The sequence below is a fragment of the Drosophila serrata genome, unplaced genomic scaffold, assembly GCF_035046125.1.
Source record: "Drosophila serrata isolate PLE 108 unplaced genomic scaffold, ASM3504612v1 contig_382, whole genome shotgun sequence".
NCBI classification, from domain to species: Eukaryota; Metazoa; Arthropoda; class Insecta; order Diptera; family Drosophilidae; genus Drosophila; species Drosophila serrata.
This window is the reverse complement of record NW_028257280.1, coordinates 4,650,067-4,676,655: the sequence shown is the minus strand read 5'-3', so window position 1 is coordinate 4,676,655 and position 26,589 is coordinate 4,650,067. Positions and strand designations below refer to the sequence as shown.

At 39.5% G+C, this 26,589-nt stretch overlaps 1 protein-coding gene across 3 annotated transcripts in view; it reads left to right on the top strand.

Moving 5' to 3' along the window:
- Nucleotides 1–26,589, top strand: part of Gycbeta100B (guanylate cyclase soluble subunit beta-1-like) — a 59,118-nt gene that overhangs the window by 2,360 nt on the left and 30,169 nt on the right. For 2 of the 3 annotated variants that reach the window (XM_020955587.2, XM_086840580.1), the window contains exons 2-15: nt 1,353–1,456; nt 2,632–2,705; nt 17,382–17,482; nt 17,922–18,040; nt 19,021–19,170; nt 19,413–19,716; nt 20,505–20,726; nt 20,785–20,896; nt 20,997–21,162; nt 21,359–21,441; nt 22,695–22,865; nt 23,019–23,090; nt 23,408–23,573; nt 23,746–23,883. In XM_020955587.2, coding sequence (XP_020811246.2) covers nt 1,454–1,456; nt 2,632–2,705; nt 17,382–17,482; nt 17,922–18,040; nt 19,021–19,170; nt 19,413–19,716; nt 20,505–20,726; nt 20,785–20,896; nt 20,997–21,162; nt 21,359–21,441; nt 22,695–22,865; nt 23,019–23,090; nt 23,408–23,573; nt 23,746–23,883 — 1,881 coding nt within the window. In that variant the 5' untranslated portion in view covers nt 1,353–1,453. Of the gene's footprint in view, nt 1–1,252; nt 1,457–2,631; nt 2,706–17,381; nt 17,483–17,921; nt 18,041–19,020; nt 19,171–19,412; nt 19,717–20,504; nt 20,727–20,784; nt 20,897–20,996; nt 21,163–21,358; nt 21,442–22,694; nt 22,866–23,018; nt 23,091–23,407; nt 23,574–23,745; nt 23,884–26,589 lie in introns of all 3 variants that reach the window. The other variant, XM_020955586.2, reaches the window with a different exon arrangement.

The following is a 26,589-nucleotide window of genomic DNA, read 5'->3' as shown; positions in this document are numbered from 1 at the left end:
CTGCCATTTTGCCACTTTTTGCTCTCGTTTGCTCGCTCTCTCTCTCTTCCCTCCAAAATCCAATGCCCTCGAGGAGTTTTCCTGTGCCAAAACTCCATGAAAACTCAACGTTCGCAATGCCTTAATTGCCCTGCACTCGTCGTGGCGCATAAAATTTCAAGATTCGTTCACACTCGCACAGTCGACCGTGAACAGGTGTGCGGGATGTGTGTTTTTCAGCTGTGTGTACCTGTGTGTAATTAACCAGGCATTTGCCGCCTTTGTTGCTGTAGCTTCTACGCCAAGCTGTCGCTTTTGTAGGTCCCCTATTTTCTTTTTGTTTTTTTGTTAGATGATACTCTAAAGGGACTTCAGTCAGGAGATGTTTTGAAAGCGGTTGATAATTTTAATAAATAAGTATATTATTTAAGGTTAATATGGCACAAACTTGTTTAAAATTCTAATATCATTATAGTTCAGGTGATACAATAGTTTCCAACATAGTTATTCAGTATTTAAACTATTACAAAACTAAAGGTTAAAGTGTAGTTGTATTTGTATAGTTAAAATATATACAAACAGGTAACCTTCTTATTTAAATTCCTTATCTGTAAAGAACATCAAATATTCGACCTTAGTGAATTTCAAGACTTTATTTTCCTTGCCTTTTTGTGACCCAGTTGATGGCTGTGTTGTGGCCTGTTGGTGTATTGGGTGTGTGGCTGTAATGGCTGTATGGACTGGGTGTGTTGTGCCTTTGGCTTCCGCACATGTTGCATGTGGCATGCAACAAACAAGCACATACATATACTACAAGCTCGTAATACTCAAAAATGCAGTTGTAACGGCCCAGAAAAGGCACCAGAAATTGTTGCTACCGCGTCTGGGAAATGCTCGAGAGTCTCGGTTTGTGGCCGAAACTTTTCTTTTTCCGCTCATTTAAATATTTGATTAGTGTGGGTATTTAATGCGAACCACCGCATTTCAGACCATATACATTTATAATAAAATATATATGGCCAAGATTTTTTGGGAAGTCGTAAAAAATGCATATTTACATCTGGGATTCGGTGGCATAAAAACACCCGATCGCCTCATATATTTCCCGATTGCCGCTGGCCACACTCTCCACTCATAATTTCAGACAGACCACAGTGTTTACTTTGTAATTTCCATTACGTTTATTTCTTTTATTTTGCGCTTATCGTAGCCACCATATCGGTTGGACAAACAAATATAATTTATTACATTTTCATTGTCGTCGCACTCGCAGGGTAGCAGCGCAGTGGAAATCCCCAGACGGACGGACAAATAGTGAAATGAAAATGAAATAAATTGCAATATCAATATGGAATTCTGGTGTCCAATTTCAGTTGTGATATGCGTCTGAACATATTTGTTGTGAAAGTGAATTAAATACGCCTGCAAAGCGTTTCAATTAAGCGGAAAACGAAAAAGAAAACACACATCAAATATGGTAAGTGAAAATGAAAACTTAAAATTTCAATTAATTAATGTATGTGTAAAGTTTAAAGTAAAGGTCGAAGGTGTTCTAACCAAGGAAATATAAGCTTGTATTTTAATCAAAGAGTTTAAAAGCTAGTTTGAGAAGGTGCAAAAACTCTTTTAAAGTGGGTGTCATATTTCATTTGCTTTCTAGAGGTGCTTTAGAGGTTTTCTACCACAAACAGCCTATGTATTTGTTTACTTTTAATTACAAAAGTAATTAGTTCTTATAAATGAAAAGAAAGGGTATAAGAAACCTTTATAGACAAAATATTCTTAACTTTAAAGTTCAAAGATATCTAAATCAGATTCTTGCAACCTGGCAGAAAAATCAGCTTGGCTCAACATACTCCTCACGTTGACATACGCACAAATATGTTGATCTAATGATTGCGATTTTCACAGCATTTTCCAACAACCTTATTTCCCAGCCCAGTTTTGTACATTTGAGCCCCGGCTCTCTGTTCTTTTCCGTTGCTTCAACATTTCAATGCGCCCAACAAAGGCAATAAACATCAAATATCGGTTAGATACATCTTCATCAGACAACCGAGCAGAAAAGCACAAAACCCAAGGGCAGGGAAAATCTGGAAAGGAAGAAAAGCAGAAGAGGGCAAAATAAAAAAATTGGAAAAGCAACAGCAGGAGAAACTGTGGCAGACACAAACACAAACTGCGGGCGTTGCACAAACAAACACACGAAGCCTCATGTGTGGCCAACTAGACGTATGCGTAATGTATGTAAATATATTTCAAGTATTTTGCTTGTTTAGTATTACTTCCGGCGGAAGCGATTGATTGTGCTGCGTATCTGGATACCGTAGGTATGCCTGCTCTGTCCCTCCTGAAGGGGCAGAGGGAAGGCAGTTTGATTTCGCACAACAAATCAAATTGATTGCTTTTCGGATATATTTAAAACGAAATGAAAATGCGCAATCGCTATTGATTTCGCATATTTCAAATTTATCGAATCGAATCAAAGCACTGAGTCCCCGCCTGGGAATGCAATTAAAATCGGAAGAGCTCAGATTTTTACGAGGAGAGCAGAGAGTGGTAGACACTAGCTGGGGAAATGCGTTGATGTTTGCTTAACAGCGCCCATAAACATAAATACTAATCGGTCTGTTTTCTCTTTTATACTCGCAGTATGGCTTCGTTAACTACGCCCTGGAGCTGCTGGTGCTCAAGCATTTTGGCGACGAAATATGGGAGAAGATCAAGTAAGTAGCGTCCAAGTCCTGGGCAAACAGTTCCACAAACTCATTAGCCAACGACACCAACTGTCATTGGGAGGAGCAATAAAAAGAGGGGTGGGTCAATGTCTACTTCAATGCGAAACCCAATCACTTCCACAGTCGGTGGCATTCACTCTACTTCTACTACATAAATATGTACATATGCTATGCGTATCGTATTACCCCAAAATAATCAGGATATTTCACATCCAATTCAAGGTTCTGGGCCTGCACAAACAGATTAACTCCGGCGCGCACTTAATTAATAACTAAAATACATAAATCCCACCCCTCGCACAACATTCGTCGGCACACGTACCGCAATTAACTAATTATCCATTTTTCACATTGGACACGGACATATACTTGATGGGCGTGGCCCCGCCCACATCCACAAACATAGTGAGATATACATAAATTAATTGAGGCTGTTTGTTGTTGGCGAAGCATAAACAAGCAAAACACGCGTCGCATTAATGCGTACATGGATTTCCCAGGCCCAAATCCAGGATTCCTTTTCCGGGCCCTACAAGTGCAGGCAATATTTTCACTAAGAAAAATAAATATAATAATATAAAATAGAATAAAAACCTAGCAAAAAAAAAAACCCAATTAAAATATTTGTTTCCTGTTTAAGAATGTAATAGTGTCAAATATGATCAACAAATCTAGAAAGTAGGCTTTACCCCTTCTTTAATGCTAATAAAATCTTAGTAAATTACAAATTACATAAAATTTCTTGTTCGCTAAATAATAAATTAAAACCTTAAATGACATATAATATATTCTCAGTGCACAGAGTTAGCGGAAATCACCACCCCCAAAACGTCCACGCGCCGTCTTTGTGCGTTCGACTTTGTTTATGGGAGTGTTAGTGTGTGTCTACAGGCTATATACAATTCGCATTTATCTTAATTAAGTTATTGATATTGCTACATGCGTGTGCGTTGGTGTGTCCTGCGTCCTGTGTGAGCTGGTGAGCGCTGCCTGAGTCATAGACTGAAACTCCTCCTAATTGGCCGTGATTTATGATTTTGGATTGCTTAACCGCAAGTCACTTGCCATTTGTATTGGCCACGTTTACAGATTGCTAATGAATCGACCCGTCAAAAGGCAAGTCGCATCGGGTGTCGGCCGCTTTGGGCCCCCAGACAACCCTTTAATTATGGCCGAGAAAGAAAAAGGCCGCCAACTTTTCTCATTAGAAAGGTCTACGTTGAGAGAAAAGGTAACAATGGCAACGTTCGCCAGCACACTGTCAAAAAGCTCAAACTTTAATGAAAGAATTCACAAGTGGAATTAAGAAAATCAATAATTTAAGTCAAGTGAAAATGTGACTGGTCAAAAAAACATTTTGTTAGCAAAACAAATGTGCTTAAGTTAATGTAGATGAACCTTAAGCTCCTTGGCATAAGAAACTGTTTCATTCAATATTAAAAGCTATAAATATTTGATTATTTCAGACATGACTATTATTTCGGCAGACTTTAAGATATCAGAGTTTCATAATTTATTAAAAAAACAAGACCGACAACAATCTACGGGAAGCTGAAGATTATATACCCTTGAAGTTTACAATTAAATTATATGATCAATTAGAATTTTGACCAGAACAAAGCTTGCCTTTTTTGAATAAAATTTTGACTAAAATCAAAGAATAAAAATCTCATAACTAATTCAAAAATCAATTAATTTTAATTCGGAAAGCTTTCCTATATTAGTTTTTATTAGGCTAACAAATCTGCATACTCAATTTAATATTTAAAAATATTAAAAAAATATCAACTTTTTGACAATTTTAAAAAATCGATAAATTTTTTTCTTCCCTTAGATAGCTAGATCGATTCAGCTCTTGATGATGATCAAGAATATATATGATTTATAGAGTCGGAAATGCCTTTTTCACATCTTTACAAGCTTTTGACTAAAATAACATTACCCTTCTATGGTATAATTAAAGGAAGTTCAACCCTGAATATCAAAGACGATTTATTTGAGAGCATTTATCCTTAAGAATTACTTTCAAGCAAATCCCAAGCCAATCTATAAATAATTTCTTTTTGTGCAATATTGGCTTTCTAATTTAAATGGCTGCCAATGGGGTCGCCATTGACATGACTTTAATTGCATTGCAGTTAGTTGGCAGCCAGCGTTGTAGTCGCATTCGCTTCTGAGCGAATCAAACTCATTATCCAGCACTTGAGGCGCCAAGACAAAGACGGGGCCTGTGTCTTGCCTTGTGTCCTGGGTCTCACTATATATATATATATATATATCTTGTGGCCTCAGCCCCGGGGCCACAGCCCCCTCAATCCCGCCAGTCTTAAGTCTATAGTCCTCAGATGGGCCACATCGTTTGTCGCCGTCCTCGCACTTGAAGCCATTGTCAAAGCGTTCATTAAAGCGAACAAAAAAAAAGTGCCTTATAGTCTCTTGTCTCGACTATAGGATACCCGGATGTCAGTAAAATTCTTGGCATTTTAATTCTGTTAAATATTTTGAGATGGTTATAAGAAATATACCAGAACACTAGTGAAAAAATAATATTTTGGCTTTACGTCTTGTGGTTTTTTGTTCTCAGACATTCTATATATTTCTTTTTTTACGATTACAATTAATCCTTAAATAACTACAATTAAAGGGTATACAAAAGTAAGAGAAAAACCGAGGCCGCCAAGGGACAGAAGAAAAGGCTGGAAAACCTGTACAGTTGGGTGTATGCACGTGCGTGGAGGGGTTTGCCTTCTCTGGCTTTTCCCTTATGGCTTTCCCCGTGGCATTGGCAATGGCATTCGCCTTGATTGACATCCAGCTGACCGCATTGAGTGATAGTTGTTCGTCGGTCTGCGGTCCCTACCCCTTTGTCTGCCCATCGCTGATTGCTTTTAAAGCCCCTATTCAGGGTCGAGATCTTAAAGATGGCTCCGCCTTTGTAAAGTCTCACTTCTCGTGTTTGCGCTCACTTAATCAGAATCAGAGCGCTAAGTGCTTTATGCTACTTGGTCTGGGCGCATAATTGCAGCACATCAATCTGCAAATAAGTCTCATTAATTTGCCTAAACAAGATGCCGATGTATGAGCCAAGGGTAAGAGGATTCAAGGCAAAGACTTCAAGTTTAAAGCAGAGATGGAATCCACAAGATAGCTAAGGGCCTTCACATTAACTGAGAGTTCGGCTGTCTGGTAGAGTGCAGAGAGAGAAATGTATCTAAAGTCATCCAGGTATCTTAAAATATTAAATCTGAAAGGTTCCTTAAAATATGGACATTCAAATTATAAAAAGCTAATGGTAGAAAACTATGTGAAAAGTGTTTCTTGATCTAAGCTGTAACTGAAATGTATTGTATATAGGTCACATTAGGTATAATTTTAATTTAATCCCTTAATTTTAACCGCGTTATCACAGTGTCTGCTCTTCAACTAATACACTCGCAACAAGCGTCCATTCGCTTTATTGTTATTTTCCCTGTTTTTCCGAGTCTTTCATCTGTTGTTGCTGTTGATATTGTTGCGACAGTGGCCTTTATTGTTATCGTCACTGCCGCCGTTTTTGTTTCTGTTGTTGCCGTCGCTGTTTGTGCGTGTTTGTGGCACTTTAGACAAAAATCGATTTGCCTATAAAATGGTTTACAGCACAGACCACAGCCACAATGCGGCCACAGGAGAGGGAGCGAGTTGAGGTATTAGGCGGCTCTGCTTGACTTGACTTGGCTCGGCTTGGCTTGGCTTGTCATGTGCTGGAATTGGATTTGCTTTTGGCCCTTTGTGTGCCAGAGTGTGTCAATATGTCAGGCAACTCATACACTCACTGTGTGTGTATATACTGAGTATGTTATGTCATATGAGCCGCAGCTGCTGATGCGCTGGTCAGTGGCCAATTCTCGCTAATGGGTTCCAATCCCGATCCCTCTCACTCATACCCTACCCTTTTAGCCTGATTTAATGCGTGCAGGAATGATATCACTCACTAATTTGCTTAAGTGTCGAGTGCTTTTAGCAGCTTGAAATGGTATTCAAAGCTCCCCAGAAGCAGGGAAATCCAGGGGACAGGTGAAGTTCCCCTTCTGTCAAGGGTTTGATATATGACTAGAAAAGTTTTCCGGGCACGTTACCGCCGCCTTGTCATATTAAATGTAAATTTGTTGAAAAATTTTTGAGGCGAACACGTTAGAATGTGTTCCGTTTACCAAATATTTTTGCGACTTATTAGGTTTTCTGGGGGGTAGAAAGAGGGAGAAGGGGTTTGATGGCAACTGCTGACAAATACTGAAAATCCATCAATCTTCATTTCGCTTGACTGGAATTTCCATCATCGTGAGGTTCGGCGTGAAGGAAAAGCAATCAGCCAGCGTTTTGTCAAGCATCCTGCCCAGGACACTTGGTCCTTGGCTACGATCTCATTTGATTGCAGGCATTTTTGCGAATGAGGAATCCTTCGTTGCCATTAAAAGCGCATTTGCAAACACTCAGCCTCTGCCTCAGTCTCGGTTTCAGTCACAAGGACTCACTCCCAAAAATTATTTATATATGGCTTTGATACGCGCTCAGCTTATTTTTTTCGGTTACTTTGGGCCATTAGTCGCCCACTCACACACCCCCACCAATGACCTGACTTTTTTGCCCATGTTATTTTCTTCTTTTTTTGTTAGTTATTCATAGGAACTCCTCACTCCTCATACACTGAGAGCCACCACGCCCGCACCATTATGTCTTTTTTTCCTCTCTGTTGTTTGCCGCACTCACACGAAAATCGATCGCATTTTCATGGCACACATTATGGAAATTCGAGTCGATTTTCGAGTGTGTATATATAACATATATGTATGGAAGGGAAATGGCATTTTTGAGGCTTGTAACGAGTTGAGGAGTTCCCAGAGCTGAGAGCAACGTGTGCGTGCTAATGCGTCAAAAAATGTGCGTTAGCCTGGCCAAAAAAAAAAAAAAAAAATGAAGCAAACTTTTGGCTAAACTCAAACTCACAAGCTCAGCTGACAGCTGGCAACAAACTGTGCCGCAGGCAGCCTCAAACTCAAACACGAAAACAAACAAACCACAAGCAGTGCAGAAGAGGCACCTGTTCACCCTTCATTCTACATCCGTTTCCTCAACTTTTTGCATTCACAATATTTTCATATTGCCGCTCCAACTGTCGTCGCCATTTTGTCAACTGTTTTTCGGCGTACAGAGCACGGGAAATATTGTTACGCTTTATTGACTGCCGTGATGCGGGCAAGCTGCTCCCTGTCAGATGCAGCCACGCCCCTCTTTTGGCATCCTGGCATTTGACACGTTTTCGCACTTATCGCCGAGATTACTTTTTGCTTTGATTGCATTTCTTTGGCTTGGCGTGCGCGAGACTCCTTTAGCTTCATTTATTGTCTGTTTGATTGCTTCATATTTTTTGGCCAAAAAACCTGGGTATCTCCTTCATCCTGCATCCGAGTGGCATCTTCGCAGATATAATTCCACCCCGCTCACTATAAATCCGCAGTTTATTGTGGAAAGTTTTCCGTTTTGGGCGTTTTTATGTCCTCCACTTTTATCGCTTTATGAATTATGCGTTGCGTGCGTGCGGCTGGCAAGTTGCGCATACGCAATGTTGGACTTGACGCCTTCAATTCACCGCCAGTCGGGCATTATCGCATTTAATGGCTTGTCAATAGGGACAATGACTGGCCCCCGAGTGTCCTTTCGTGCGTTAAAGTCAAATGGTGTGCAATAATCTAAATAAAATGGAGCACAAGGAGGCTAATTATAGTCAAGACAACGCGGAGCAGCCACTTGAGCGACTGCCGGCTGATTGTAGCCAGCCATTAAGCAGGCAAAGGCAAACTGAATCGCCATTATTAATCGACTTGACAAGAGGGAGTGGAGGAAGTTATCCTGTAGTATCCTAGCAAAGTGTAATAGTTAACATAAAACGCCATTTGTGTAACACGAAACCTTAAATTACGTCAATATTATTAATATTGAATGACGGCTATAATTTATAAAAGTGATTATGAGGCATGCAATGGGAGGAATGATTATACTTAGTAAGGTTATTTAAATAGAGTTTATAGAAATAATAAAGCAAAAGTACCGTAAAGGCTTTGTAGTTTAAGGAATTTATAGAAAATCCATTAAAATGTCTTTAGTATTTGTTAAAATAATTTATTTCCATCTTATATATTAAAGATATTACGTTCATCTGCAGCTTACCTCCTGTAAGGCATACTTTAATAAAATACCTATTAAAATTAGATCTAAAAAATGTAAGATTATATATCTCTAAATATTTACTGAAAAATGAATGCCTTATTCAACATTGAATACATCTCAACATACCCCAAATGAAACATCTTGCTACAGGGTAAAATCAAATATTTGTCTTTCAACCGCCTTTGCCTAAGCACACAACTTTGGTGTTCTGACACCACCCAACCCTTGGAAATTTTGCCAAAGGTCTGGTTCCCATTGGTCTGTCAGTTTTTGAATTGCTTTCAATTCACTTGACGGCACCAGCTAATTACATATTCCATGGCTTTCGCACGAACTAAACACCACAGAAAATTCCATTAATTTGTAATAATAATTCCATGATACAGTGGTCATTAATTATGCACAAACTGGTTATGGTGCGGCCCCGTCTCGTCACACTTTTTAATTAAATATGGCAGTCGAAAATATGTTCGGCCGCCCACAGGGCGCATACGCAATGTCTAGTTAGTTAGTCACTACTTTTTGGACCCACTGCTCTCTGGCGTATAATTAAATAACCGCCCAACCAGTAGAGAAGGGAATAGTGACTATGCACGTATTTCGCGCATAAATGCATCACTGAAATTTGTATTTATTGCATTTTGCGAATACCGCCACACCCGAGGTCCTTCGGGGACAACAGAAAGAGAGAGAGAGCGCGCAGGACACGTCGCTTAAAAGCAATTTATTTTCCCCATATGAGGGGGTCAGCTGCCGGCAGCTACACCAGACCAACAGAGCGTAGCTTAAACGTTTTCCCACCATTCCAGGTCATTTTTTACACAAGTAGAGTGGTGTTTTTTATATCCTTTTTTCGTGGTATTATGATTTTAGTCTGAAGCTTGTAACGAAGTGAAAGAGTCATTTGCATCCCTATAAATCATATATATTATTGATCAGCATTAAAAACTGAGTTAATCTAGGCATGTACGGTCGAAAAATAACTTTTTCAAAATTTTAATATTTTTATAAGGGGTTACATCATTAAAAATGTCAAAAATTGACAAAATTTTGGATTTCTTTAAATTTAAAATTGAATATGCATATTTATTAACCTAACAAAAACTAACATAGAAAAGCTTTCCGAATTGAAATTAATTAATTTTTGACCAAGTTATGATATTTTTAAATATTGATCATTGCCCAAAAATTGTCATATAAAAACTTTGATAAATTTTAATTCAAAAACTTCGAATATTTAAAGTTTAGAGAATTTGCAAGGGCATATAAACTTCGGTTTTCCGAATTAACTTCCCCTTTCTTGTTTTTTAATAAAACTAAAAACCACAGAGGGCTCTCCCAGGGCGCATTTTGAAGCATTTCGAAATTGCACTTTTGGCCTGCAATCTCCATATTGAAATCATGTCCTCGCATCGTAGACATTCCGCATGTTTTTCATATGTTTTATGCAACTTTTGTCCCGAGATTTCTACGATTCTCCGATGATATCCACAGATACTTCCCGCTCATTTGCATTTTACAGCAAAACAAGGCACTGCAAGTGCAGAAACATGGCTGTCAAAGCCGGAAGTGTTGCCTAGTGCCTCCGCAAATTTTGCGCCATTTTCTGTTGGCCTTGCGAGGCATCAGCTTTGAGCCGAGCCTTGGCCGCCGGCCATCATTAGGACTGGGATTTCGAGGATGGAGAGCTGGAGAGCAAATTTGTGCATAGAATTGGTTCCGGACAGGCGGCCATTGCAAATTGTGTTAGGGCCCGGAGTTGGCAACGGCTAGTTGAAAATGTAAATCGAATTTCCCATTCGATTCGATCGCAATTCCATTTTTCAGGCGTGACCAAGAGCACGTATGAAATGGAGTTGAGCTTTCTACACTTAGCAAAGGCAAAAGGGAAATGGAAATTTAATAAATTATTTATCAGAATAGTAATTTTGAATTGATGAAAATAGTTTCAATTTGAAGAGTCACATATAGCACGGGAACTTCATTTATTTATGATACAAATTACTTTAGAAAATATGCCAGAAATTTGAATTAATATTTCAAATATATTAAATCAATATATTATAAATATAAAAAACGATTTTCTTAAAGTAGGGTATTGATTACAAAATCATCAAAATAATTCTCATTTCAAAACCCTAACTTTTAGTATACAAAAATCTCTCAAAAATCGTTTCCATCCTCTTAAATCCCTTTATTAAATCAGTCTCCTAAGGGCAGAAGATTCTATATTAGGCCTTCTAAAACCCCATCCTGAATTTTTTATTGCACTGCACAAGGATCCCATCTGTTAAAGCTGACGCCCGACCAATGGAGAATCTGCTTGGCATACAATAAAGTTAATTTCCCCGTAATTCCGCCTTAGGACAGCTTTAAAAACTAATTGCGTTACAGACCCACACGCAGCTTAATTTTTTGCTTTCGCTCTCGAAACCGAAAATCCGGCACAGTGGGGCTGCGGCTGCTGTGGTGTGGTTGGTGGTGGTGGTGGTGGTGGTGGCACAGTGGAATGGGTAGAGGGTACTCTACCGCAAATTCCCAGCGGGCGATGGGCTTTGGCTTGTTCAACATTTATCAGTGAGCATCGGCGGCGATATCGACAGTTGCTAATGATGTCCTAATTTCGGGATGTCACAGTGCATGCGTAGATAAAAAGCAAATGGCCGGGAGACAACGAATCCGAGGGCGAGTCAATCGATGGACACTGTCGGTAATAAATGACCTTCCTGGCCAAGACTAAAGGAAGCAAAAAGAAGGAAAAAAATGAAATGAGAAAAATTGTGGGTGGTTTGTGCCTGCATATGGACAGTTATTAATGGGCCCGGCCAAAAGTGCGATTCATTCATTTTGCTGCTCCTTTCTTTTTTTTTGTGCTTCTCCTCCTGGGCTTTTCCGAGAGATGTCCCTCCATTGTCACTAGGTGCGACGCACACACTTGAGGCTGCATTAAAGGTTAATCATACGCCCCATGGCCACCGCCGCAACTTAACGGCAGTAAAAATGCTAATCCCCAGTAAAATCGACTTGACGGAGCCAATGGCAATGACAATGACGAAGACGACGACAGGGACAGTGACACTGACTGCGATGAGGATGAGGATGATGATGATGATGAGCGTGGGCTGTATCCAGATTCAGTTTCAGATTTAGATTCTGCCTCAGATTCAGTGTCCTTCATCATTAACGACGTACATCACGTCTGCATGTGAATTGCTTGGCAGCGGTTTAACGCTAATCGCATACAAATACACACGAGACGAGCAGACAGGACCACTCCAGACCCAGCCAAAAAGTAGGTATCCCCAGGGGGAGGAAGGCCTTTATGCTCAGTGGGAGAACAACTAGGGGATTGGCTTCGCCGACTTCTTCCTGATTTGAATAACACGCCTCAGGGATTACAGACACACCACACGTAGAGAAAAGCACAGCCTAAATGGTGAATTTTATGCTAGAAATAACAACCCTTTAGCGGCATTAAAAATGCATGAAAAAATATATATTTCCAACTAAAAATAGGCAAATAATAATATTGCCACAACAGAGGAAAAAAAAAAATTTTACAGACTTTTAAAAAACTTTATAGTTTTGTAGCATCGCAGTTTTGGCCGTTAATTTTCTTCAACTTTCCCCCATGTGCAATGGCTGTAATTTCGATGTTAATTTCCCGCCGCTGGCTTTAGACCAAAGCTAAGCTCACAGCTAATTTGTCTTGACCCTGGCCAAGTCCCAGGCTTGGCCCCGCTTTCCTGCGAACTGCAGGCGGCCACCAACCAGCGTCCTCTAACCAAAGTGTGGACAATAAAACATGTGACTCACTTGAGTTATGTGCCACATTAACTTGCCCGAGTCTTAAGTGGCTTTTAACCTTATTTCGTTTCCTTTCCTCCACCGAGCACTTTTTCTTGGCGGTGGCTGCAGCTACTTGTAAAAATTTTCCAATGCAACTTTCCAACTTTAGCAATGACTTTGAAATACTCTATACTCTGCTTGAATGGCTGGAAGCATTTAACTCGTATATTTAAGCCAAGTGTGTCGCACATTAGGCCAAGAATTCATTCTCACCTCACTGGAGCAAGGCCGAATTGGATGAGTTTCTGCTGCAATTCGCTCTTTGGCTAAGTGCCTGCCAGGAAAATGCGCTAATGTCGGTTAGTTTGAGCGCATATACATGTGTGTATATGGGTTTCAGGAGGCGCATAACATGCACTCAAACAGTTGTGGGAAAAATAATAGAATTTAAGGACTTCTTAACACATATATATCTGGAAAAGGGAAAGTTTGACAATGGAAGGAAGTCAAAAATTACCTGAATTGCTTATTAAGCTATAACTACTAATTATTGATAATAAATAATAATACTATTTTTCTAAAATTTTAACCACAATTGTCTGGTCTCCCCCCGTTGCATGTTCATCCCACATTCCGGGCAGCCACAACTTTTGTGGTTCACGTCAGAACCAGCTGTTGGCTGATTTTCCCGAGTTAAAGACACAAACGGCAACCGCAATTAAATGCGGGCAGGCTGATCGTTCAATTCCTAAAAGAATTCATTAGAAATTCCAACTCAAACCGCACAATAAGTCAGGCTTGAATTAGCTGATTGATTATGGATTTAACGCACTTTGCGGTCTGACATTTGCCACGCAACTTAAAGTTTCAGCTGCCAAAAGTCAACAAGTAGTTCATAATAAAGCGATTTAATGCCCGGCCATAAAAAGCGAGAATCATGTGAGAAGGACCTGTGGGAATTCGAGGGAATACAAGGAGGGCAACGAGAGTTAGAGAGCGTGTCAGTGGCGCGTAAATTCCACGCTTTGAGCATTCCGAGTGAGGATATTTTTCTCCCTTTTTTTCCACTTTCCCTTTCCCTTTCTCTCTCTCTCTCTCTGTCTCACTCAGTTTAAGGACACGTGGGCAGGGACTGGCCCAGCGATTGGCATATTAAATAATAATATTTACACGCGAGAGCTTCCAAAACCAAAGCAGTGGCCTGACCGGGGATATTTACACCAGTGATGGCAGTTTGGCCTCTCTTTTGGTATAAAAAATACTTTTATTTCATTTTAATAAGAATTAGAGGAACTTAAAATAATGTAAAGTAGTTGAAAAATATTGGAAAATAATGGATTAAAATTACTTTACTGCTCTAAATCTATGGTTAAAGGATTTTTACTATAACAAGTCATCAAAATGCTTTAATACATAACAACCCAGTTTATGTAAATTTAGTTTATAAATTTATTATAAAATGTTAAGTATATTTCAAATTAATACATCTAATTATTAAATTTTCCTTTATTATATTTATGTTCCTATATTTAATACCTGAAAACTTATTTAAAATAATAGTAATAATATTAAATTGACATACATTCTGGCATAAGACATCTGCTCCTTCAACTTCTTGAAGGAAATCTATCTTCAAATTGCCAGCACTTTTGTAAATCGAATATATATAAACGCTATATATTTCGCTGCTTTCGATTTGTTGGCTTGGCCTGAAAAGGCAATGCGCGTGAAACTTAAACCAACAATGATGGCCAATAGTGCGGGGCGAGAAATGAAAACAAAAACACTTGGACGAACTGCCGGGGCGTTGGCCTAAGCTACTTAGGCGCGAAATGTTTTCATATTTCTTTGGCGGCTCTCGCCGTTTGGCAGATTAAGCCACTTAGTTTCGGCCGCCTTTGGTTGTCGTTGTCACGGCGTAAACAATATTTAAATGAGTTTAAAGGGCGACCAGCATCCAGCATCCAACCCAGCAGGATGGCAGGATGACGATCAGGGTAAGCTTGGACGGCGGCCGGGGCGGAAATTGAATTTGTAATGAAAGCGATGGGAGGATGCTACTAAGTGTCGTCTTGCATTTGCCGGGCCAACGCTACCACGTGGCGTATACGCAATACGCCACAGAAAGGTTTCGTGGCAGGAGGAAAGATGGCAGTATTATGGCCATAAATCGCCTGCGTGTGTACGTAATTAATTTTTACAGCACCAATTAATTGACGCTTATGTGAGAAATTAAATGGCAAACTTTTTTACTGTGTGTGCACCCGCCCGGGGAGTTAATGACAAATTGCATTAGGGGCGCCGCAACAAAAAAACTCAAGACCGAAACGTGCCCAAATCCAATGGACAAATTTCGTTTTCTCCAGCGCACGCACATTAACTTTTTCAATTAAGTTGTCGATCAAAAGACGCTCGCAAAAAGCAGACACTGAGCACTGAGACAGACACAACACAGCTTCACACACACACACACCTACACACTCTCTCACGCACATTTAAATCAATAAAAATCAATCATACGCAGTGTTGGGCGGCAGGTAAAACGTGCGGTATAATTTAATTTACGGCACAAAATGTTGCCTTGCTGGCACAATAAAAATGATAGACATTTGCTGTGGCAAAGTTGACTTTATGAAATTAAATTAAATCGGCTATGGAAGCAGATAGTAGCATTTATTGAGAGTCTAAAAGCTTCTTCCGTCCACAATTAAAGGGAGCCAAAATTGTGTGTAAAATAAGCTACAATCTTCACTTCCACTTCACTGGGCATTTAAGGAGCTGTGGAGCCAGACATTTGAGACCGTGAAACTTATGCATGCACTTGGCATAAATCTTGGTCTTGAGTTTCGGTGCTCCTCTCATCCAGACCGCACGCCATATTTCATGGAATAATAAATTGCAAGGCGAAAATCAATTTCCATTTCGGTGTGTAACATGCAGAAATCGCCTTGGAAGGATGCTGCTGGCTTCTTTTCGTGTTCCGGTTTCCTATTCAATGTCCGCTGCCAGTTCAGGAAATTAAAACTCAGCACACACAATAAAATACGTATCCGAGATTGCGTGTGTTTGTATGAGGAATTGCAAAATTAAATAAAAAAAGTAGGAAAAAAATAGGGAATAAAATGCAACTCAATCAGGAGACGAGTGCAAATATTTCTCACATTTCTGCGACAGCTGTCGACACATTTCGCAATCCTACAACATCTGTGAAGGTTTTTCCCTTCGGCTGCAGCTCGCATTTGAAATGAGCAATAATGAAATACCAGGCCACCTTCGTCTCACTTTTGCTCACCGGCGATGCCACGTTGCCACGCCCACTTACTCGACAAATCAGAAGTTTTGCGTGGGGGAAAATGGAAAAACTTTCGCACGTACAAAATCTACTTTTCTATTACTTTCTTCTTCGTCCTTTTTTTCTTCTCTAGCTTCGCCCTTCACCACCCTTTTCCACCTCGATTTTCATGTTCAATTCTGCAACGCTGGCGCTTTTCCCGCCGTTTCCTAGCCGTTGCTTTTTTTTCCTCGGGAATACTTTCACTGCCGGCACGTTGTATTCAATTTGTTTTGGTAACAGCTTGGCACAAGTTCTATTAAATAATAAAGTCGATTTGCACGATGTTCACAAAAAAAGGGAAAGCTGCGAGAGAGCCAGCCAAGGGCCTTTTTACATTTTCTTCTATTATTGTTATTCAATGCAAATCGCGTCCAAGTTTGTTACTTTAAAACTTTGTTAACTTTTGGTAGGAACTTAAAGTATTTTAATGCTGAAAAGCCTTTTTGTTTAATAGCCAGCAAGAAAGGAAATAGTTGGTTTTATTGGAAAGCAGAAAAGGCCAAGAATGTTATGTTAGCAGAAAAAACAGGAAGTGCACATATGTGCAAGATGAACTGCTTTTCCCAAGTAAACTCAAAAGCAAGTGAACCGGAAGTTGGTGAACTGCTTGCAGACTTTATTTGCATTCACCCAGATAATTTCTTTACAAGAGTTCATATAAATTTAAGTATTAACAATAGTTATGTTTAAATATAAACAATTTTAAATAAACCTAATAAGTAATAATTAAACCTACAGATTCCTAAAGGAAAATACCTTACAGCTTACACATTCATTCTCTTAAATAATAAAGCAATTCCCCGAAAAACAAATTTTAATAGAGGCCAAAACATTTCTATTCAATCTTATTCGACCCCTTCATAGAATAAAAAGAACCAAAAAGCTTAAAATTCCCTTCAACAAAATTAAAAAAGAATGGACAAACCGAAACCCCTGTCCGCACTTTAAAGCTCTGACCGAGAATTCTCATTTCAGGGGCTTTATTTTGTCTTCATTGCTTAATTAAAAACATAAATATGAAAGAGCATATAAAGTGACCGCCATATGGGCAGCAGCTTTCCAGCATCAGGAAGCTCAAATTCCCCTCACCGGAAAATGCCCGAAACCCGTACGAACACACACAGACAGGCAGGAGGAATGCCAGCCACTCGCTCATAAATTCACGAGCACAGAAGCAATTTAATTAAAATTAATGTATTTGCCACTCTCTTTCTCTTTTTTCCAACGCCCGCCCCCCAAAACGAACCTAACCCACACGCTGGAAAAAAAAACCCTTCCATTTTGCGGTTTCGCCTGACTCGATTTTGATGGCTGCTTATTTTTGGCTCGGCATTCAGAAAAAAGGCCATGGTCAGCATGGAGGGACAGTTTCTGGTGCGACAAATTTACGACGATGAAATAACATACAATCTAATTGGAGCAGCTGTCGAGATACTCAGTAAGTAGTTAGTTTCCACACTACACTGTAAAAATATTTTTTTAAATTATATATAAAAGATACAATATGCAATCATATTTAGTATTTATTTTACTATTATTTATTTAATTACCTCCACAGGTGTTATTATGCTATGGGTTTATTTTTAAACGTAATACTTTTATTAAGTAATACTATTTATTGTATATTTGTAGTACTTTCCATTCATATTTTTTTTTTATTATCTTATTTACTTTTTCCTTTCTTTTTCCTCGTGCATATTTTCATTGTGCCCCATTGTTTCTCCTCCTTTTATTATTCCTGACACAAAGCATATGCTTTGGCCAACAGATTATGACCACGGCGAGCTGCTCACGTGTGTGCGAGCCATTAAAGGACCAGCTCGTTAATATCTCTCTTTCCCTCTTTTCATCCTTCTAACTACAAAAAAAACACACAGATATACCCGCAGACGACATCCTGGAGCTGTTCGGGAAGACCTTCTTCGAGTTCTGCCAGGACTCTGGCTACGATAAGATCCTGCAAGTGCTGGGAGCCACGCCACGGGATTTCCTGCAGGTACGGCCTTATTTACTCAATACAGCCCTGTAGTTTACTTAATTGAATGCCATTTCACACTCATTTCCCATGCATCTGCCGCTCAATTGCATTTGCCACTTGCCGTCGAAGTCATTTTTTATGCTACCGCTGCTCCCTTGGCAGTTTCAGTCACCGCCATCGACATCGACATCGACACATCGCCATCATTGATAAGCATTAAGTATTTTGCTTGAGCGCACACACATCGCCCACTCAGGCGGCAACCCAACCCCGAGTCCATCCGCCACTCCCCGGTATCCGTTTTCCAGGGATTGTCCTCACAGGACACCCTATCGAAATCACCTCCCTGGGCGCCTTTTGTTGCACTCACATTCGATTTATTTTCAATTTTCCACATTTTTCACCGCAAATGCTCCTCTCGAATCCTTTGTCATAATGAAAAATGAAATTGAATTTTTTCGTCTGCACCGCAACATCAACAAACAACAAAACCACACAGAGAAAAACAAACATTGAGAATGCGCCATCAATTTGCTTAAATAAATTAAGGGTCATTTAGACAGAGAATTATTTCTAGATTAATACAAGCCTTCGAAGAAATAGAGTTCAATCAAAATATTTTAACTTTTCTAAGAATTTTCCTTACTTTTGATGTTTACATTTCTACGAAGATAAATTTGCAAAGTGTTGAAGCTTTAAAATCAAATGGAAAACTATCTCTTATTTAAATCAATAATGTTATTAAATTATCACAAAAATGTGAAATTAATAAAAATCTATTTAATTAATACGTACGAGAATTATCATACTTGAGTAGAGTTTATGGAAATTAATTTATCCCTCTGATTAAATTTGAAAAAAACATGGGTAGGCAATTGATTATATCAGACTTTTATTGATTTAATATATTTTATGGGATAGTAAGAATTGAAATGTGTTTTATATGTTGTTAAATTGTATTTGCTTTTTTGTCTTCATCTTTATTTAAACCTTTTCAGAACCTGGATGCCCTGCACGACCACTTGGGCACCCTATATCCGGGAATGCGGGCTCCTTCCTTCCGGTGCACGGAGAAGGATGGCGAGCTGCTGTTGCATTACTACTCAGAACGGCCTGGCCTCGAGCACATCGTCATCGGAATAGTCAAGGTGAGACGACAGTGGATCTTACACTCAAAGAAAATAATATTTCCAGATGCTTTCAAGTATATAAATATAAATTAGTTTCATTAAGAAACGTTTTGTTTTATATGTAGAAATGATTTCATTTTATGGCAGAGTCATGTTTTAGCTCAAATATAGTTTACTTAAGTATTCCTGGGTGCTTTCTATATAAACTTTATCCCCATTTCGTGAATCCGAGCCCCATTGACACCATATCTCCCTCACAGGCCGTTGCATCCAAGCTGCATGGCGTCGAGGTGGAAATCGACATTGTGAAGCGCAAGGGTGAGCCCATTGACGAGGCCGAGAAGGAAAGGGCCATCGCCCGGGAGCAGCAGCAATTGGAGGCTGATGCAACGGCGATGGCGACGGGCATGGGCACAGGAGCTGCTACGGTTGTCCTGGCACCTTCTTCGCAGGATGCCGAGCGAAACAATAATCACAACGGCAGCAACAATAATGGCCTGGCCAACAACGGCAACGTCAATGTGAACAACAACAACGATGGCCAGCAGATAGCCAGCGAGACAGGTAAATGAAATGGCCGCCATAGCAGAAAAAATAATAGTATGAATAAAAAAGAAAGGGAGAAATGGTGGTGGCGATTAACATATTGCAGAATTCACAGAGCTGGAATGACAATAAATGTAAATTGTATTGACTGGCCGGTTTTATTTATGCATTTCCATTTATTTGTATAATACATTAAAAGCGGGGAAATAAAAACTTTGTGACATGCTCTGATTTTAATAAAACTTGATGGCTCTGTTTGGCCATTCGAAATGACAGCAAAGTGGAAGTAAATTTGTTTATGACAGAATTATTTATTCATTGGCAAGCGTAATATACAAATATTTTGTTTTTCGAATGTCAGGAAAATACAAATTATTAAAAGTGACAGATTTTGTTTGCTAACTAATGGAATTTTACAAAAATACCGATAAGAGATGGTAAATTAAATAACAAATATAGCTAGCTTAACAATGAACTTATATTTTGTATAGCAACCAGGTTTTGTTTTACCAATTTTTTTTTTACAAACTTCATTAACGCAAAAAACAGACTCATATTCGCTAATTTGTATACAATTTAATGGCTTAATTAGAATTTCTTTGACTGAAAGCAAAGTGCAACTAAATTAGATTTACATAAAATTTAAATAATTCGATCTACTTAGTATCAAAGAGTGGTCAATATTTGAACACAAAGAAAATATGAAAGCTATAATTGTGTTTTTCAATTTAATATACATATTTTTTATTAAAAATCTAAATTTAAACTCTAGTTTTATCTTGTTTATATTATTTTTATTTTATAAGAACCGCCCATAGCTCTGAATACCTGCCCTATGGCCCAGGATAGCTTTGATTGCGATCCGGACAAGGAGCAGAAGTGCCTGCGCCTCCTAAAGAACAAGAGTGACGATATTGAGCGATACGACCATGTCCAGTTCCTGATACGGGAGATCAATGTGGCGGCCAAGTCCCAGGTGGATGCCAAAAAGGACGAGGTGCCCGATGACATGGAATTCCTCTGCGAAGGTAAGGCTAGATTTACTTAGGGTAATTACCACGCTTAATTGATTTCTTCTCCAAACAGCGCCACTTATATCTCCCGCCACATTCTGCAAGGTGTTTCCCTTCCACCTGATGTTCGATAGGCAAATGAAAGTAGTTCAGGCCGGCAAGGCCGTATCCCGAGTGATTCCCAGGTTAGTCTTTTAATCAATAATTAACTGATATATTTATTTGCTAAAAATTCAGTATCATTTAAATGATATTACTTTTGATTTCTTTCTGTGAACTCCACAGAGTTGCCGAGGAAAACTGCTCACTGATAGAGGTCGTGGAGGCCATCCGGCCGCACCTGCTACTGAACTTCGAGAACATCCTGTCCCACATAAACACCATATATGTGCTCCAGACACGTCAGGGGGCCATGAGCAGCCGGCATGAACAACGCTTTTTGAGACTGAAGGTGAGTGTGTGTGTGGAACGGTTATGAAAATCCCAGAAACAAATGGACCCTTACGCACAGCCGTCAGCTGGCATTAAACTTAATGCCTGCTTAAGGCCCACCGCAAAATACAGCATAAAAATCAATTTTATTGTAATGGTTTCACCCTTCGACCCACAAAAATAATCTGTTTCTTGTTCTTTTGTGTGCTCCGCAGGGACAAATGATGTACATTCCGGAAACGGATCGAATACTGTTTCAATGCTATCCGAGTGTCATGAATCTGGACGATCTGACTAAGTATGCATATAGCTTTTAAGCCAACTAATTTTTAAGCTAATAATCTTTGTTATAAATAGTTACAGACATATTTTACATTTAAAATACTTATTTTTACATAGTTGCCATTTGATATCAAAACTAGAAAAGGCACCCTTTCAGCGTATTTTAATTAAAGTCAGAAGCTTGAAAAGATCTGAAGGAGCCATTTCAGACCCTATAAATCATATATATTCTTGATCAGCATCAACAGTCAGAGTCGATCTAGCCATTTGACAGTGAAAAACAATTTTTTGGATTTTTTGAAAATTTGTCAAAATTGTTAAAATTGTCAAAAATTGACCAAAATTTCTAATTTTTTTAAATTATAAACTGAGTATGCAAATTTTTAAAGCCAATAAAAACTAACATAAGAACAATTTCCGAATTGAAATTTATGCTTTTTTGACCAAGTTATGATATTTTTAAAAATAGATTTTACCAAAAAATATACTTATAAAAATATCAATTTATATCAATTGAAAGAATGCGAATATTTAAAGCATATTTATGGTCGATTTCAGATTCGATTCAATAATTCATTTACAAACTAAAAGAGTGTATAAATATCAGCTTCCCGAAGTTTGTTTCCTTTCTTGTTTCACAAATTTTAATATTTCACCCAACATATCTTGGATCTACCTATTGTTATGTTTCCTTTACCTGGTTTAATTTTTGAGCAAACCTTAATATGGGACATTAGCTCTTAAATGTGGCATTAGCCATAACCTTAGGGTTTTTACACAAGCAGTCAAATTGAAACAAATGCGCCTTCAGCTAGCCAAATTTATGGTTGACATTAAAAGTGTTTTTAGGCAGCAACTCCCCACCGATTTAACGTATTTCATTTTGCCCTGTGCGTCTATTTACTTCCTTGCCAATTCCCAAAGACTTAAGTAAAACAAAATGCGTGTCATTTTTCCTTTGCTTCAGTCAGTGGCGAATCCAGAAAAACGTATAGGAGGAGGCTTTAAGAAGTATTTACACACATATAAATTGAAATTCTTTTCTTTCTTTTATTAAAGATTTAATAAGGTACATCCTTTGATTTTAAGACAACGAGCCAAAATATATTAAAAAGGTTTAATAGACTCGGACTAGAAGAATATGTTTCTAAAACCCTTTTGAGGACCACATTTGAGTTAACCCACAACCCCGCATTCTTCTATATTCACATATCTTTGAACTCACCGGAATGTGGAATGTGTGTGTGTCCTGGTCCCTTTTCTTTGCAGGAAGGGACTCTACATTTCCGATGTGCCGCTGCATGACGCCGCCAGGGATCTGGTACTGCTCTCCGAGAAGTTTGAGGCGGAGTACAAGCTCACCAAGAACCTGGAGATGCTCACGGACAAGCTGCAGCAAACGTTCCGCGATCTGGAGAGTGAGAAGCAGAAGACCGACAGGTAGGTGGCACAGGACGAGAAGACAAATGACAAATGACAGTGTGCCAACTCCTTAATGGCACACCGGGCATTCTCTCAGGCGCGAAATTGAAATTACTTTTCCATGTCTCTGCATTCTTTTGCTGCCATTTTTCCGCTTTCCACTCTTTACAGGCTGCTCTATTCGGTGCTGCCAAAGTCGGTGGCCAATGAGTTACGACATCAGCGTCCAGTGCCGCCAAAACGGTAAGAAAACGTCAATTTCCGTTTGGTTTCCCAATGGGAAAATATATACAGAGAAAAATTTCCAGGAATTCTTTAGTAAAAAATGATATACGATTCATAAATATATCTTTTAAAGGACATTATTTTGACCATCAATTTATCAACTTATTTATTTATTTATAAACCTGAAATAATTTATTTTTAAGCTAAACAAATACCTTTATTTTCTCTGTGCATTGCCTTTCCATATGCTGAAAGAAAATACAAACAATTTACTATATATTTTCTGGTGTTTATTTATGGCAAATACTTGTATTTTTTCACTTCCATTTCGACAGCTACGACTCCGTGACGCTGATGTTCTCCGGCATCGTGGGCTTTGGCCAATATTGTGCGGCCAACACGGATCCCGATGGGGCCATGAAAATCGTGAAAATGCTCAACGAGCTCTACACGGTCTTCGACGCTCTAACCGACTCCAAGCGTAACCTGAACGTGTACAAGGTGGGGTCAGAGTTCAAATGCACGTCGCCTGATGGCTATAGCTATGGCCACTTAATTACACTTTTTACCCCAGCCACAAAAACGATGCAGTTTCGCCCCCCTTTTTTCGGGTCACCTCTCAATTTTCCCACGATAGCACGAACTCATTGGCATGTCCCTTTCATCCTTTCAGGTGGAAACCGTTGGCGATAAGTACATGGCCGTATCGGGGCTGCCTGACCACTGTGAGGATCACGCCAAGTGCATGGCACGGGTGGCCCTGGACATGATGGACATGGCCAAGAACGTTAAAATGGGCTCCAATCCAGTGGTGAGTAGGAAAATAAAGCATCAATTATCAGGGTTAAAGGGAAAGCGAACGATATACGACGATATAGGTCAAGCTAGCGAGTAACTTGTTTATAATAACATTGTTATTGGTAAACTAGGAGGATATATTACTTTTTTAAAGTTCTTTTATGTTTTCTATAATAAAATTTAGAGAAACAAAGTATTTATCCTCAAAATAAAGGCATAGGAAATCAAATTGGATAGTGCATTGCTGTTCCTAATATCATTTATATTTTCCACAAAGAAAATTTGTGAAACTAGTTATTTTCTTCTTAAATAAATGGAATTATTTGTTATCCGTCGTTTATTATATTCTTATATCTTGGATTTGCTCCTTTTGTGCCACATTTATGCTGAGCTTTTGTCAAACAACTGCAAAAAATGCATTCACAAACTGACAACTTATGCTGCAAGTTGCTGGAGAACCCGCAGAGGGGTGGCGGTGGGAAATGTGGGTCTTTTTGAGGGTTTTTCCAGGGGGCCGTCACTCTAATTGTGCGCATTGAAAGTAGTTGGAAAAACTGTCCCGCTCGTCCCATTGTGTTCGTTCGTGTGAGCATGCAACTCGAGCATGCTCTTGCAATTTGTTGCTGAATGCGCCATTCGCCATTCGCTGTTCGCTGTTCGCCGTTTGCAATTCGCCATTTTGAGCAACAGCAACACTCAATGGCGCATAAATTTCTATGTCTGGCACCCAGAGCCATCCTTAACCCCCATCTTAAAGCTCTCCAACAGCCGGATTCAGTGGCAAGTGCACGTAAAATATTAACAACTCGGTACAGCAACAATTCGAGAGAGAGAAGAAAAAAGTTCATCTCACAAAGTTTTGTGCGAAAAGTTTGGGTTCGAAAACTGCGAAAATTGCTAAAATTAATTCAAAATTGATGACACACAATGTCAAAGGACATACTATCGTTCCATGGTCCAGGGTCTCGGAACCTTGCCAGTTGCCACTTGACCGTCAACTGTCACCAGAGACGTTGAGACGGCGAGGATAAGCGGCAGGACGACTAGGACAACTAGGAGGCTCAGCCAACCAACCGCCTGCCTGCTCCTGCCACTATCTTTCATTTTTTGTTGTATTTTTTTCCTTTTTTTTTTTGGCTTAAACACTTTTGCTTTGAGTGCCCAGGCTTAAAATACACTGCACACATGCAGGGCCACAGATAGGGGCTCAAAGGGGGGTTTGACAAGGCAGTGGTTTATCCACAGCAAGGGGGGCGGTTGGGCGAGGGCCAGGACGTGGCCGAGGACGCGGACGAGGACGAAGACGAAGACGAAAGACGAGGCTGAGGACGAGAACGAGGATGAGGATGAGGATGAGGATGCGGATGCCCCACTTGATGGCATCCTTCACAATTACAGCATTGTACGTGTGGACAATGCTTGTGGCTTGTCAGTCACTTTTTGCACATGTCTTGGCATCTGTATGAATATTAGGGTGGTTCTAGGTGCTGTGTACCCGAAAACTTTGTTATATTCAAGGTAAATTTATATACTAAATATCTTATTAGGTACTTGAATTGAGCTGACATAACTTACTGTGCCTTATAATATCAATAACACACAGCAAATTAGCTGATTACAGTTTTAAGCCAGAAATTTCAGTTATTGTTATTATCAGTTCTTAAATATCTACGTTTTGAAACTAAATTTCTTTTAAAATTAATGGTCTTATCGTTAAAATTCAATTATTAAAAGCAAAGATCCACCCTATTGTGTACATATTCCAGAATTTGAGTGCGTGGGCCATAACTACACACTCACAACCGGAGAACTCTGGCTGGGAATCGTGTCACTTGGCTTTATTGTCAGAGTTGTTGTTTTTCTGTTAGCTAAAATTCCATTACCTTATCGTCTTGCCTGTGGCTCCAAGCAAGCTCTTCTCCTATTACCTCCGCTTGCGAGGATCATCCATCTTCCACCTTCAGACCTCCGCCTCCGGTTGCTCTTCTACATCCTTCTTGGCCATCTTGCCACAACTGCAGTCAAGTTTTTGCGGTTGTCAGTATTTCATATTTGACTGATTGCTTTTGGTAATGTAGACGAAAGCCGTTCAGGTTCCACACACACACAAAAAAAAAGAAAAAGGGGAACTCGACAACCGCTTCCATCGGGCGAGTCAACGTTTGATAGATCGCTCCAAATGCAATTAACGAACGCCGCGAGGATGGGAATTGCAGGCAAAAACTGGGACACCGCACCAGAGCCTGTTGCACTGCCCTCTCGCCCATGGATCTCCCTTTTCCCTTCTCCGCCACTGGCGTCATTTTGCGCTTCATTAAATCCTGATAAAAAGCAGCAGCAGCTGCGAGTCATCCTGCCATCCAGCAGGCAACCGGGAAAAGCTTTGCTCTCCCCCTCCATTTATGAAGCCAATTATACCAATGTTTTTCCTCATGCAAAAACTTTGGCTTCGGCCTTCCCGCTTTTCATTTTTCTCCTTATCGACGTTGTTTGCCTCCCGCTTTGCTTTGTTAGCTACTTCCTGTGCTTGCAGTCCATAAATATTGATTCGGTTTTCAGCAAAAAAAAAAAAACTTTCTGCAGTTACTATGTATTTTATACACTCGGGTGCCAGGACCAGAACAGAACCAAGGAAAAATCATTCTCCCTCACAGCCATATATATCTTGACCGAACTCTAAGAATAAACTGGAAAATTTTCCAGAAATTAGAAAGCATGT